Here is a 13,177-nt window from a genome sequence, read left to right as displayed (position 1 = left end):
CCCTCCTCCTTCCTCAGACCCAGGAGCCCTGGCCCCCAGCCCCTCCTCCTCCCTCAGACCCAGGAGCCCTGGCCCCCCAGCCCCCTCCTCCTCCCTCAGACCCAGGAGTCCTGGCCCCCAGCCCCCTCCTCCTCCCTCAGACCCAGGAGTTCTGGCCCCCAGCCCCTCCTCCCTCAGACCCAGCAGCCCAGGCCCCCAGCCCCTCCTCCCTCAGACCCAGGAGTCCTGGCCCCCCAGCCCCCTCCTCCCTCAGACCCAGGAGTCCTGGCCCCCAGCCCCCTCCTCCCTCAGACCCAGGAGCCCAGGTCCTCCTCCCTCAGACTCTGGAGTCCAGATCTTTTTCCTGGCCCCTCCAGTGACCTGGCAGTTCGGGCCCGGGGCCGCCTGCTGAGGTGGGAATTCCAGGCTCACCGCCCTGGCCCAACTCCTGTGGCTGGGAAGGGGTCTAGAGTGCTCGCCCCTTAAGGAAATTGAAGTCCCTCGGGCTCCGGCCCCTCCTCCCCGCTCGTCCCCTTAAAATACCCGGGATCCCTATGGCAACCGGCGCCGGGCGACAGGTGTGGGTGTTATTTACGGGGCGCGCCCGAAATAGCCCGGGCCGAGGGTGGGCGGGCGCCGGGCGCGGCGAGGCGGCGGGGCCGGGCGGAGCCGGACGGGTCGCAGGCGGCGCGGCGCCCAGGCAGGACAGCGCGGGGGCCCCGGGCCAGGGATACCCGGGTGGGAGGCCCGGGGGCGGGGGGGCGGAGGGGACTGACACCCCCTTCCGGGCCTCAGCTGTCCTGTGCGGCCTCCTGAGGACCTCAGCTGCCTTTGCGGGACTCCCCTCCGTCCCGCAGCCACGGCCGGCAGCCGCGGTGGACATCTGCTGGCCTCTGCGTGCATGGCCCCTGTCCCCTTTGCCTGAGTGCCCGCGGGTCCCCAGCCTGTCCCCCGTCTGTGGGTGCTGGCGCTGCCGCTGCCTCTTGACGCCCAGAAGAAAGCCCACCGGCCCTGGGGACCCCAGTTCCTGCTTCTCCCAGCCCGAGGGGACCCAGACCCCGAGCCTGGCTACATGTCTCCAGTCACACAGAGAGCCCTCGCTGCTCTTCCCGCGTGCCCCAAGCTCTGAGCCTGGTGGGGCGCTGGCCACGTGCTCTGGGTCAGCCCACCCAGCTGTGGCTCAAGCCTCCAGCCTCCAGTTCTCCAGTCTATGGGATCGGGTTTTTCTTCTCCAAGCCCCAGAAGCCGCCTCGACCCCTCTGTTTGAGGTTCCAGCCAGGTCTGGGGCCTTTCTGCATCCTAAGAAAGGAAACCCAGCCCCACCCACTCCCTGCAAGCCCTGCGGCTGGGCTCGGGCTGCCCGCCTCGGCTCTGCCTCCCTGGAAGCCGTGCTGCGCCCCGGCCCATCCCGGAAGGACGATGATGTGGTCCAACTTCTTCATGCAGGAGCAGGGCCGGCGTCGGCGGGCTCGGGGGCAGCGGAGGCCCGGGCTGACGCCGGAGCGTGAGGGCAAGGTCAAGCTGGTGCTGCTGCTGGCCGCCGTGGGCGCCACGCTGGCCGTGCTGGCCGTGGGCACCGAGTTCTGGGTGGAGCTCAACACCTACAAGGCCAACGGCAGTGCCGTCTGTGAGGCTGCCCACCTGGGGCTCTGGAAGGTGTGCACCAAGAGACTGTGGCAGGCCGACGTGCCCACAGACAGAGAGACCTGTGGCCCCGCGGAGCTGCCCGGAGGTGAGCGTCCAGGGTGGGGGGCCCGAGGACAGCACTGGCACCCTACAAGGAGCCTGTGCTCCAAGGAGCGAGTCAGCTCCCAGAGCCTGCAGAGGGAGAGGTAGACAGAGACTTCCCAGAGTGTGTGACTCTTGCCAACCCCGAGAGAACCTGTGCTTCACAGCTTGTTTGCGGTTACAGCGCATACCCCAGCTCAGCCTGTACCCCAGCTATAGTCTGTGCCCCAACTACAACCTGTACCCCAGCTCAGCCTGTACCCTAGTTACAACCTCTTCCCCAGCTCAGCCTGTGCCCCAGTTATAACCTGTACCTCAGGTCAGCCTGTGCCCCAGCTATGACCTGTACCCCAGCTCAGCCTGTACCCCTAGTTACAACCTGTGCTCCTAGCTGAACCTGTGCACCAGCTATAACCTGTACCCCAGCTCAGCCTGTGCCCCAACTACAACCTGTGCCCTAGCTCAACCTGTGCCCCTAGTTACAACTTGTGCTCCCAGCTCAGTGTGTGCCCCTAGTTACAACATGTGCCCCAACTACAACCTGTACCTCAGCTCAGCCTGTGCCCCAGCTATAGCCTGTGCCCCAACTACAACCTATACCCCGGCTCAGCCTGTGCCCCTAGTTACAATCTCTTCCCCAGCTCAGCCTGTGCCCCTAGTTACAACCTGTGCCCCAGCTCAGCCTGTGCCCTAGTTACAGCCTGTGCCCCAGCTATACCCTGCACCTCAGCTCAGCATGTGCCCCAGCTATAGCCTGTGCCCCTACTACAACCTGTGCCCCAGCTATAACCTGTGCCCCAGATCAGCCTGTACCCTAGTTACAACCTCTTCCCCAGCTCAGCGTGTGCCCCTAGTTACAACCTGTGCCCCAACTACAACCTGTGCCCTAGTTATAACCTGTGCCTCAGCTAGCTTGAGCCCCGAGGACAGCACTGGCACCCTACAAGGAGCAACTCAGCTTCCTGAGAGCCTGCAGAGGGAGAGGTAGACCCCGAGAGAACCTGTGCCTTACAGCTTGTCTGCAGTTACAGCGTGTACCCCAGCTCAGCTTATGCTCCAGCTATAACCTGTACCCCAGCTCAGCATGTGCCCCTAGCTACAACCTGTGTCCCTAGCTCAGCCTGTGTCCCTAGTTACAACCTGTGTCCCTAGCTCAGCCTGTGCCCCTAGCTACAACCTGTGCCCCAGCTGTAGCCTGTGCCCCAGTTACAACCTGTGCCCCAGCTCAGCCTGTACCCACATCCCCGAGCGGTGTGTGGTGTCCATGCACCAGTGTGTTTCCCTAGAGAAAGCTTGGCTGTGTCCCCAGACCCAGCTGGTGCTCTCAAGCTGTACTCACCCCGACAGCCTGCACTCCCGAGACGGCTGTGTGCCCTGTGCCCGTGCCCAGGGACCACCTGTGCCCCTGTGGAGGCTGCCTGCATCTCCATCCCGTGAGCCCTGGGGAGAGAGACCACCCTGACATCCGCCCAGGGGATAGTCCCTACCTCTCCCCCACGTACACAGTCTACCCCACGAAGCCGTGCACAGACAGCTCCCGGCATCCCAGGACGGACCTGGTGCCTGTGGAGCAGCGCTCATTTCCTCTCCCAGTCCCCTCGAAACGCCCAGAGAGTTTCTCTGACCCTGACCCTGACCCTCTCGCTGTGCCCTGCTGACACCCCATATCACCTCTTTCCTGCACCGTGGTCCTCTCACCCCCCTGGGCTGTCACCAAGGACCATAGCCTCCTTGCTGAGCCCTCACCTCTGCACCCCCCAGCCCATCCCAACCTCCTGAGGCAACCTCCCAGTCCCACTTCAGGGTCCAAAGACCACCCCTCGGCTGCCCAGGGCGATGCCCACCTTTGGGCTTCTGCAGGGGGATGCCACATCCTTTGGTGCCAAGATGCAGGATGTCCTAAGCAATTAGCAGCTGGCGAGGGATGCCAGGCAGCCGCCTTGTTCCAGGGCGGGGCGGGCGTGGACCCTGCGTCCCCTCTGACTCTGAGATCCCCTGCAGCCTCACAGCTGCCCCCTGCACCTTCCCCGCCCCCCGCGCCAGCAACTGTGCCTGTGTCCTCTGCCTTCCTGTTCCGCTTCTGCGTGGGGATGTCCTTTGGCTCCTCCACAGGCTGCACGGCCCCTCCCCGGCTTCCATTGCCCCTGCCCTCTGCCTGCCTTCTCCAGTGCTGTGCCTCAGTTTCCCCCTGTGTAGAGTCAGAGGGTGGCTCAGACTTGGTGGCTTCTGCGGGAACTTCTGGCTGTAAAACCCAGCTTAGAAAGAGCCCTTTTTGGAATGGAGCTTGAGGTTTCTTGGGGTTAAGTATACCTAGTTGAATCCTCAGGTTATACAGCAAAATCTTGTGCTTTGTTTTACGTTATTTTTTTTTTTAATTTTTAACTCAGCTCTTTAATCTGTTAGACAAATGTGGATGTGTATTGTGACTTGGATAAGATATAGTGTTAGTTTATGTGCATATGGTTTTTGAAAGATTGATTTATTTATTTGAAAGGCAGAGTTATGGGGGGGGGGGTGCCTTCCATCCACAGATTCACTCCCCAAATGGTGGCAATGGCTGGGGTTGGGACCAGGCTGGAGCCAGGAGCTTCATCCAGGTCTCCCACATGGGCGCAGGGGCCCAAGCACTTGGGCCATCATCTACTGCTTTCCCAGGTGCATTAGCAGAGAGCTGGATAGGAGGCGGAGCAGCCGGGACTTGAACCAACGCCCATATGAGATGCCGGTGTCACAGGTGGCGGTTGTACCCGCTACACCACAGCAGCGGCCCCTGGGAAATACAGTTTTCTGGCCCAGGCGCGCACGTGTGTGGCCATCATGGGCTGAAATGCTACGCGATGGCTGTGGATGTGCTGCCTCTCTCTGAGCGAGTGCGAGAGCTTCCCACTTCGGCGAGTTCCAGTTCGCAGTCTCAGCGGTTCCCTCTCATCCGCCGCCCCTTCTGCCAGCCTCCCTGGGCAGGGGCAGCCCCTCCCCGCTGGCTCCGGCGCGTGCCTTTGGCACCTGCTCTCTGCATCGCCATTCATGTCCTGTGCCCACTTCGCACGGGGTCAGCGCTGTCGTCCTGCCAGCCCTTTATGAATTGCAGACGGGGCTCCCTCCCGAGAGGGAGCTGTTCCCAGCACGCAGCCCTCAGTCTCCGGTGTCTGCGTGTCCTCTGCTGAATAAAGCGAGTGTCCTGTCTGATCCCAGCGGGCCCTCAGCTGCTGGGAAGAGATCACCGTCTCGTTTTTCAGGCGTTCGGGCAGCCACAGATCTGGACCTCAGAGCTGGGAGCTGGATCCCGGCTCCCAGATGGGCGTGGGGGCAGGTGGCGCCCGTGTCTGAGTGTTTCCAATGTCTCCTTTTTAGGCTCCCGTGAGCCTCATTCAGGGTCCAGCCCTGAGCTTTCCCAGAATGCCACTCGTCACGGCCTCCCTCCCTCCCTCTCTCTGTCCCCCACAGAAGCAAACTGCAGCTATTTTAAATTCTTCACCACGGGAGAGAATGCCCGTATCTTTCAGAGAACCACGAAGAAAGGTGAGCACCTCCGTGGGGGAGGGGTGGGGTCCCGGCTCTCCTCCCAGGGACATGGGCTGAGCATCGGCCTCTGCAGAAGTCACATCTCTGGGGAGCAGTGGCACAGGGTCAGCAGCAGGGGGCGTGGTTCTCCAGAGCCTGGTGCCCTGGGGCTGTGCCCAGTGCTGTGCGACTGCAGGCGAGCCACAGCCCCGTCTGTGTCTGTGCACGCGAGCATCTCACGGATGCGCCCTCGCCACAGGCAAACCGGGGTCTCTGTGCTCCCCGTGCCTTGGTGTCCCCGCCAGGATTCCATGACCCAGGGCAGAGCCTGGGCTATGAGGCCCTTCCCTTCCCTGCCCCTCCCTTCTCTTCTGCCCTGGTGCCATGTGAGCCCAGGCAGGCCCCCGTGCACCTGTGAGGTAGCGAAAGAATCCTCGTGCACACCCAGGAGACACCTGCTGGGTGCCGGTGGGTGCCCCGTACCTCCTATATGCCTATATGCTGGAGAGAGATTTTGATCCCGACTTTACGGGGAGGGAGCTGAGGGCTGAGGGAGTGACTGCCTGGATCTGCAGGTGGGAAGTGAGAACCCCAGCCCCGTAAGGCTCCACCTTTGCACGGCCTTGCGTATGCCCCACTGACTTAGTGTCTCCGCTCCATACATAAATTAGAGCCCGATGACGAGTCACAGTCAGTCATTCCCGTATCTCTCCAACCTGCCCGGCCCTTCTTCGCTCTGCGGCCCTGTCTGAGCCTTAGTTCCAGCAACGGCGGACGTGGACGCCCCGGGCTGGATGGCGTAGGGAGCTCCCCTCCCGTCCGGAATCGTCCCCCCGCAGAGGAGCCCTTCATTCCCTCCATCCCACGTGCTCCGCTTCTCCCCCTGCCGCCCTCACAGAGGTCAGCGTGGCAGCTGCGGTGACAGCCGTGCTGGGCCTGGCAGTCATGGCCCTGGGGTGCCTCTCTGTCATCATGGTGCTCAGTAAAGGTGCAGAGTTCCTGCTCCGAGTGGCAGCTGTGTGCTTTGGCCTCTCAGGTGAGGGCTGAGAGCTCGAATGGATGATGCGAGGTGGGATGTCCCAGCACCGTTGCATGCTGGGAAGAGAGACGTCTACGCACTGTTGCATGCTGGGAGGTGGGAATGTCCAAGCACCATTGCATGCTGGGAGGAGAGACATCCAAGCACTGTTGCATGCTGGGAGGTGGGATATCCAAGCACCATTGCATGCTGGGAAGAGAGATGTCCCAGCACTGTTACACACTGGGAGGTAGGAATGTCCAAGCACCATTGCATGCTGGGAGGAGAGACATCCAAGCACTGTTGCATGCTGGGAGGTGGGATGTCCAAGCATCATTGCATGCTGGGAAGAGAGATGTCCCAGCACTGTTACACACTGGGAGGTAGGAATGTCCAAGCCCTGTTGCATGCTGGAAGGAGTGTTGTCCAAGCACTGTTGAATCCTGGGAGGTAGGGGAAGCCCAAGAATTCTAGGAGGGTCAGAGATGGGAGAATTTCCAAGCTCTGTTGCTGGCTGAAGATGGGAGGATTTACAGAGTTTTAGGTCTGGATCCTTGCATGCTACTTGAAGGCAGGCTCTCCAAGCACTGTTGTAAGATAGGAGATGGAGGAAGCTTGAGGACCACGGGAGTCTCTAAAATGGGAGCGTTCTAAGCCCTGGTGTTGGCTGGGAATTGGGAATCCAACACTTTCTTGGATTTGGACCTGGAGTCTGCAAGCACTGTTGCATGCTGGGACGCAGGGGCAGATCTCCAAGCACTGTTGCATGCTGGGAAGTAGGGGACAGTCTCCAAGCACTGTTGCATGCTGGGATGCCAGGGAAGACCCAGGGCTGTAGCATGGTCGGAGACGGAGAGTTCCAAGTGTCGCGCTGATTGGGAGAGGAAGTGTCTCCAGTGTTTTTGGATTCAGACCTGGACTCTGCAAAGGTGTTGCATTCTTGGAGTTGTGAACAGTGGCGCTCAGCGATAAAACTTGAGTCCATGCCAGTCTAGCTCAAGTCTGTATAGTAGCTTTACTAGGTGTAGACGACTCCTCTTCACTGTGGAGATGAGAAAATCAAGGCTCAGAGAAGTGAGATTGAATCACTCGTGGTCACAACCAGTGATGGTGGAGATGGGAGCTGAAACTAAGTCTCCTTATTCCAAAACATGCCTCCTTTCACTGCACTCGGGGGCTCTGTTCCTGTGGGATCTCGGTAGGCTCAGGGCGTGGGTGGTGGGGAACATGCTGAGCTAGCAATCAGCTGGGCTGGGTTCTGGCCCAGGCTGTGCCTGAATCACTGTGTGACCTTGAATGCAAGGTGCAGCCGGGGCATTCAGGAGCAGGCTTGAATGGAAACCAGCGATGAGCACATTCTTACTGTTGTTGCCCTGGAAGGAGGAGAAACCCAGTCACCCCTTTTCCTTTCGTTCAGTTAGCCATTACTGCACACACGTGTGCATACATGCAGGCAGTGTGCATGTAGCATCATCAGAGTGTGCAGGGAGGGAAGGCTGTGCCCTCGGGAAGACGCAGGTCTGGCTGAGAGCAGAGGACTGCCACCGGAAGTCCCAGTTACAAGCTTCAGGAAGGGCTGGGGAGGAAGTGAGGCTTCTGGGGCGTGCAGGGTTCAACACGGGGTTCCCTGGGGGCAGTCGGAGGAGGCCTCTCCGCGGCGCCGGGGGCACCGGGGATCTCAGCACCAGCTCGGTGGATTTGACCCTGAAGGGAAACCAGTGTGATTGGAGCATGGCCCAGGGGATTCGGCAGAGAATCTGGAAGATCCGGGTTGGGGTCCGATGCCTTAAGAGCTGTGTGATTTGGGCGAAACATTTTCCCTGTTTGGGGCTCAAATCTCCTCCCATTCGTGAACCCATTGACCCAAAAGTCCATTCATGTGTCTTTCCAATGATCCACCGGTTCCCTCCCCTGTTGCATCCCCTTCCTGTCTTCCTTTTGTCTTCTCTGCTACCCTCTTCCCCTCCCCACCCTCCACCTGCTCTATCCATTGTGTGTCCCTCCGTTCATCCAGCAAGCGTCCCTGTAACACCTAAGTCAGCCTTCGCAGGCACCTGTTCTCGGGCGTGTACGCACGGTAGGAACTGGGTGCCAGCGTCATTAGCAAACTCACACCTGTATCACTCCTGGGAGAGCCGCAAAAGTGTGGCCATCACAGTGGTTTCTGAGTGTCTTGAGCACGGAAGCGATGGTGGATGCCAGGCGGCCATTGCTGCGGTGGTGTTGGGTTTCAGGGGCCAGGCTGGGGACCTGGGGTCTCCCAGATCAAGGGGCTCATTTAGGTTAGGCGATTGTTCCTCTCCAAGAAACAACCACCCGAATAGCAGGTTCTCCTGGGAGAGAGAAATTAGGTGAGTGGACAGTAAGTACGTGGACCAGCGTATGTTAGGACGATGCGTGCTCTAAGCGGAACGTGAAGAGGTCATGAGAGCGAGCTGGGGGAAGAGGTCAGGCATGGGATTAGGAGGGAGGGTCACCTGGGCAGGCGCTGTTTCATCCAGACCGCTGGCCCTCAGGTGTGGAAGAACCGGGTGCCCCCTGAAGACCTGGGAGCAGTCGTGGGGGCAGCTGCTCCTCCTGGTTCGGGGGCAGGCAGGGCCTGTGTGAGTGACACCAGGAAGTCGGGTGCACCGGGTGTGGCCGCAGCTCCGCCGTGGAGTGGGGGTCGTGACAGGTGCACCTGCCGCACAGTGTCACAGGGAGCCGGCGAGCTTCGGAGGCATTGGGTAAGATTCCTGTGTGGTGGAGGTCAGGGGTCAGGGAAACACTGCCCCCCACCCACTTTGCTGTTCGCCCCATGAGCTCAGCGGCAGAGTAGGCCAGCAGGAGAACTGGCATGGAATATTTAAGATGCCAGGGCCACGTGGGGCTTTCCTGGCGCATGACTCGCAGAGCCATCAGCACCCTCTGCGCCGCCCCAAGGCCTTGGGCCAGAAATGAGAAAGTGCCCTTGGTTCTTCCGCCCCTCCCCCACTGTCAGCCACACCCACCCACAGGTCCTGGGATGTGACTCTACCCCTCCCACGCGACCCCACCTCCTCAGGGCACCACCCCGTTTTCCTGTGGCCTCCTGGCCTCCGCCTGCGCACCCCGCCCCACCCCCGCCCTCCTCCAGGCCCGCAGAGCAGATCACAGGGGCCGCTGCTGCCCGTGAATCCCCACCTGGCTCCGTCCGCATGGGCCATGCGGGGCTCCTTGCTGGGGCCCAGACGCTCCAAGCTCGTGCCTCCCTCGGAGCTCTGCGCCCTGCTGCCTCCGGGGTCTGGAACGTTCTCCCACCATCTCCCCATGTGGCCCGATTCCTGCTATCAGCCCGTCACCGGTCAGAGGGAGCAGCTCCAACCTCCTGGTCTACCGGAGGCCCTCTGGGTGGGTGTCGCAGCACAGGGGGTGAAGCCGCAGCGTGGGACACCCACGTCCTTTATGTGGGTGCTGGTCCCAGGGAATCCCAGGTGCTCTGCTTCTGACCCAGCTTCCTGCTAAAGTGCCTGGGAGGCAGCAGGCGGTGCTCAAGTACTTGGGGCCCTGCCACCCACGTGGGAGACCCGGATGGAGCTCCTGGCTCCTGCTCCTGGCTTTGGCCTGGTCCATCCCTGGCTGCTGCAGGCATTTGGGGAGTGAGCCAGTGGAAAAAGTCATCTCTCTCTGTGTCTCGCTCTTTCTCCCCCTCTCTGTCTCTCTGTCTCTCTCTCTCTGGAGCTCACTCCTCTGTCTCTGCCTCTTCTCTGTCTCTCTATCTCGCTCACTCCTCCCTCTCTCTCCCCCTCTCCCTCCCTCCCTCCCTCTCTCTCCCCCTCTCCCTCCCTCCCTCCCTCCCTCTCTCTCTCTTTCTCTCCCTTATAGCCAGCTGGGCCCTTACCTTGTCTTATTTGTTTAAGATTTATTTATTTATTTGAAATGCAGGATCAGAGAGAGAGAGAGAGAGAGAGAGAGAGAGAGAATAAGATCTTCCATCTGCTGGATGCCTACAACAGTCAGAGCTGGGTCAGTCCAGACCCAGGAGCCCATCTGGGTCTCCCACGTGGGTGCAGGGGCCCAAGCACTCGGGCCGTCCTCCACTGCTGTACCAAGTGCATTAGCAGGGAGCTGGATCGGAAGCAGAGCAGCGGATTGTGAGCCGGCACCCACATGGGATGCCAATGCCACAGGTGGTGGCTTGACCTGCTATGCCACAGCACCGGCCCCTACCTTGTCTTATTTTTGTTCTTAGCATTGGTCAGTACCCAAAGTTACCCGTCACATCTGCATTCCTGTGCTCAGGCTGCCATAATGAATGCTGGGAGATGGTGCGGAACAGAATCGAGGGCCTCACGGTCCGGAGCCTGAAGTCCCGGCCGAGGCTGAGGCTGGGCCGCTTCCTTCTGAGGCCTCTCCGTGGCTTGGGTCCCTGAGGCCTCACGTGGTCTCCCCCGCCCACCCCGGCCTGTCTCCCTTCCAGTTCTTTTGAGGGCCCTGCTGCCTGGGGGCGCACTCGCACGCCCTCGCTCTAACTCAGCAACCTGGTTAAGGGGCCACCTTGGAATCTGGTCTCCTGACCAGGCATCTCCCTGGCGACCATCCTGCACCCTCCGCAGAGGGACGTGGCCACTCTGGGCCCTGTCTTTGCAGCAGGAGCTCAGTTAGGACCTGGTGAATGGGTCGGTGGGGGGGCGGGGGGGGGCTGCAAGACCGTGAGAGCCGGCCCTGGTCGGAGGGTGCATGGTGCCGCCTCCCGGTGCCGGTTCCGTGGTCTGAGCCACAGCGCAGGGTCTAGGAGGCTGGGTTCTCAGGGCAGCGGTGGCGGGGGGAACGGGGCTGAGGTTGGGGCTGGGCTGCAGGGTCCGAGAGGAGGACGGGGCGGCATCAGTCAGAGTGCGGCAGGCGCGGCCCCGCCCCTGCTACGAGTCCCTTTACCCTTTCTGCCCTCCCGAGGTTTCTCAGATGACAGCGATCTTGTTAACATTTCTGCTTGTTCTGGGGACGGGAGGGGGCCTGGCAGGTCCGCTCCTCTGGCCCCTGGTTGCTGGTGTGCGCCGCCTGCGCCGTGCCTCTGACCCTGCTCACCGACCCCTGTGGTGAGCCGCTTCCGTCTGTGTGTCCATCATCCGTCTCCTGCCACGGAACAGAAGCCCCACGGGGAGGGCTGTGGCTGTCTTGTTCCTTCCTCTCCTTCTCTTGTGCCGTTTTCTCTAAGAACCAACGTGCACTGCGCCTGGCTGCTCCTCTTTCTGCCTGGCGATCCTCACTCTTCAGGGGACGCCTGTGTGTTTCTTGATTCCCGATTCACTTTCTTAAAATAGGCTGTGAGGAAATACGTCGAATGTGACGTTTACCACTGTCACGGTCTTTATTTTTTAAAGATGTATGTGATGTATTTGGAATGCAGAGAGGGAGGGAGGGAGGGAGGGAGGGAGAGAGAGAGAGAGAGAGATCTTCCATCCACCTCTCAAATGGCCACAAGGGCCAGGGCTGGGCCAGGCTGCAGCCAGGAGCTCCATCCGGGTCTCCCATGCCCTTGGGCCACGTGCTGCTGCTTTCCCAGGTGCAGAGCAGGGAGCTGCCTGGTAAGGGAGGCCCTGCACCTCCTCAGCTCCACTTTCCCATCCTCTCCCTGCAGCCCCTGGCCGCCCCCACCCCACGTCTCCCCTCTCTGTGGGTTTGTGTCTTGCTCTGAGTTTACCTCCTGCTCCCAGAGTGACCAGCGACATAGGAGGTGTTTAGTGAGCACGGGTGTCCCTTGGTATGGAGGACTCTAGGCTCCGGGACTCACCCCCATGGGCACCCCTCATACTTTCAGTCATCACTAGATAACTTGTCATTATATATGTAAGCTGTATTAGGTATGTAAATACAAGAGGACTTCAGTTTGTGAGGGTGGAATTAAGCGATGAGTGTATTTGGGTGTGAATGAGGTAGAAATCCGTGTGTGATGCCAGACACGCCCGTTGTGAGAGAGCTGTGCTTTTGCACCCCAAGACTTGCCCTGAGGCCCCCTCCAGCCTCTGTGTTCTTTGGGGGACCTGGGACAGGGGTGCACAGGCTGCACCTGCTAGGCAGAGACGCAGCCAGGTTCCTGAGGTGTGGGTGCACCCACCAATGGATGCAGGGGTGCAAGCGGCAGGGGACCTCGCCGGCTCCGTGGTGGCAGGGAGGGGAGACCCTGAGCCCGGCTGCCCCTCTCTCTCTCCACAGGCCTGCTGCTGCTGGTGAGCCTGGAGGTGTTCCGCCATTCCGTGCGCGCCCTGCTCCAGGGGGCCGGCCCCGAGCCCCCTGCGGACCCACCGCTGGCCTTCGAGTACTCGTGGTCCCTGGGCTGTGGCCTGGGCGCTGGCCTCATCCTGCTGCTGGCGGGCGTCTGCTTCCTGCTGCTCACCCTGCCCGCCCAGTCCTGGGGCTCCCTCTGTGTGAAGCGGGGGCCGGGGGCCACCTAGAAGAGCCAGCGGCCTGCTTCCTCGAGGCCTCCTCTTCCTCCTGTGACCCTCCCTGTCGGGGACCCACCCATGTCCTCCTCTTTCCTCTGTGACCGTGGCTTTCCTCTGTGGCTGGATTGGAGTGGCTTGCGCGTGGGAGGGGCTGAGGCTTTTTGCAAACGAGGGTCCCCAGGGAAGGCCGGTGGGGACCTGACGTGGGTGATGGGGGTGGGGGCGGGGGATGAGGTCCGGGGTCTCGGGAGGGGAGTGGGGAGCCCCCTTGGGTTTCCAGGCCTGGATTCGCCACCCTGCACCTCAGGGTTCAGAATCCAGATCTGACGGAACTGTGATCTGATTTGGGAATTAAAGGTTTGGAAACGGAACCGCTGTGATGTGGGGTACATCTGTGATGGGGTTTGCGTCCTCAGGCAGAGAGAAAGGCCCATGTCTACTCCGGAGCCCACCACGGGCTTCTCGTCCATCGACCGGGACCGGCAGAGGGAGGCCCCACGGAGGGCAGACAACCCGGCACTGGGCCGGGCTCGGATACGGCCGCCTGTGC

General features: G+C 61.1%; 1 protein-coding gene across 3 annotated transcripts; it reads left to right on the top strand.

Moving 5' to 3' along the window:
• Window positions 1-622: 622 nt before the first annotated feature.
• Window positions 623-12,998, top strand: CACNG6 (calcium voltage-gated channel auxiliary subunit gamma 6). 3 transcript variants are annotated; one of them, XM_002723346.4, is made up of 4 exons: window positions 623-1,711; window positions 5,152-5,226; window positions 6,107-6,244; window positions 12,398-12,998. In XM_002723346.4, exons 1-4 carry the CDS (start codon window positions 1,399-1,401, stop codon window positions 12,634-12,636), a joined length of 765 nt encoding a protein of 254 aa, XP_002723392.1. In that variant the 5' UTR covers window positions 623-1,398; the 3' UTR covers window positions 12,637-12,998. The 3 variants fall into 3 exon arrangements, with proteins under 3 accessions (XP_002723392.1, XP_008249871.1, XP_008249872.1); XM_008251649.3 differs by lacking the exon at window positions 6,107-6,244 and having other exon boundaries at window positions 640-1,711; XM_008251650.3 differs by lacking the exons at window positions 5,152-5,226; window positions 6,107-6,244 and having other exon boundaries at window positions 640-1,711.
• The last annotated feature ends 179 nt before the right edge of the window (window positions 12,999-13,177 follow it).

The sequence above is a fragment of the Oryctolagus cuniculus genome, chromosome 18 (assembly GCF_964237555.1).
Source record: "Oryctolagus cuniculus chromosome 18, mOryCun1.1, whole genome shotgun sequence".
Lineage (NCBI taxonomy): Eukaryota > Metazoa > Chordata > Mammalia > Lagomorpha > Leporidae > Oryctolagus > Oryctolagus cuniculus.
This window is presented reverse-complemented; position numbering and strand designations above follow the sequence as displayed.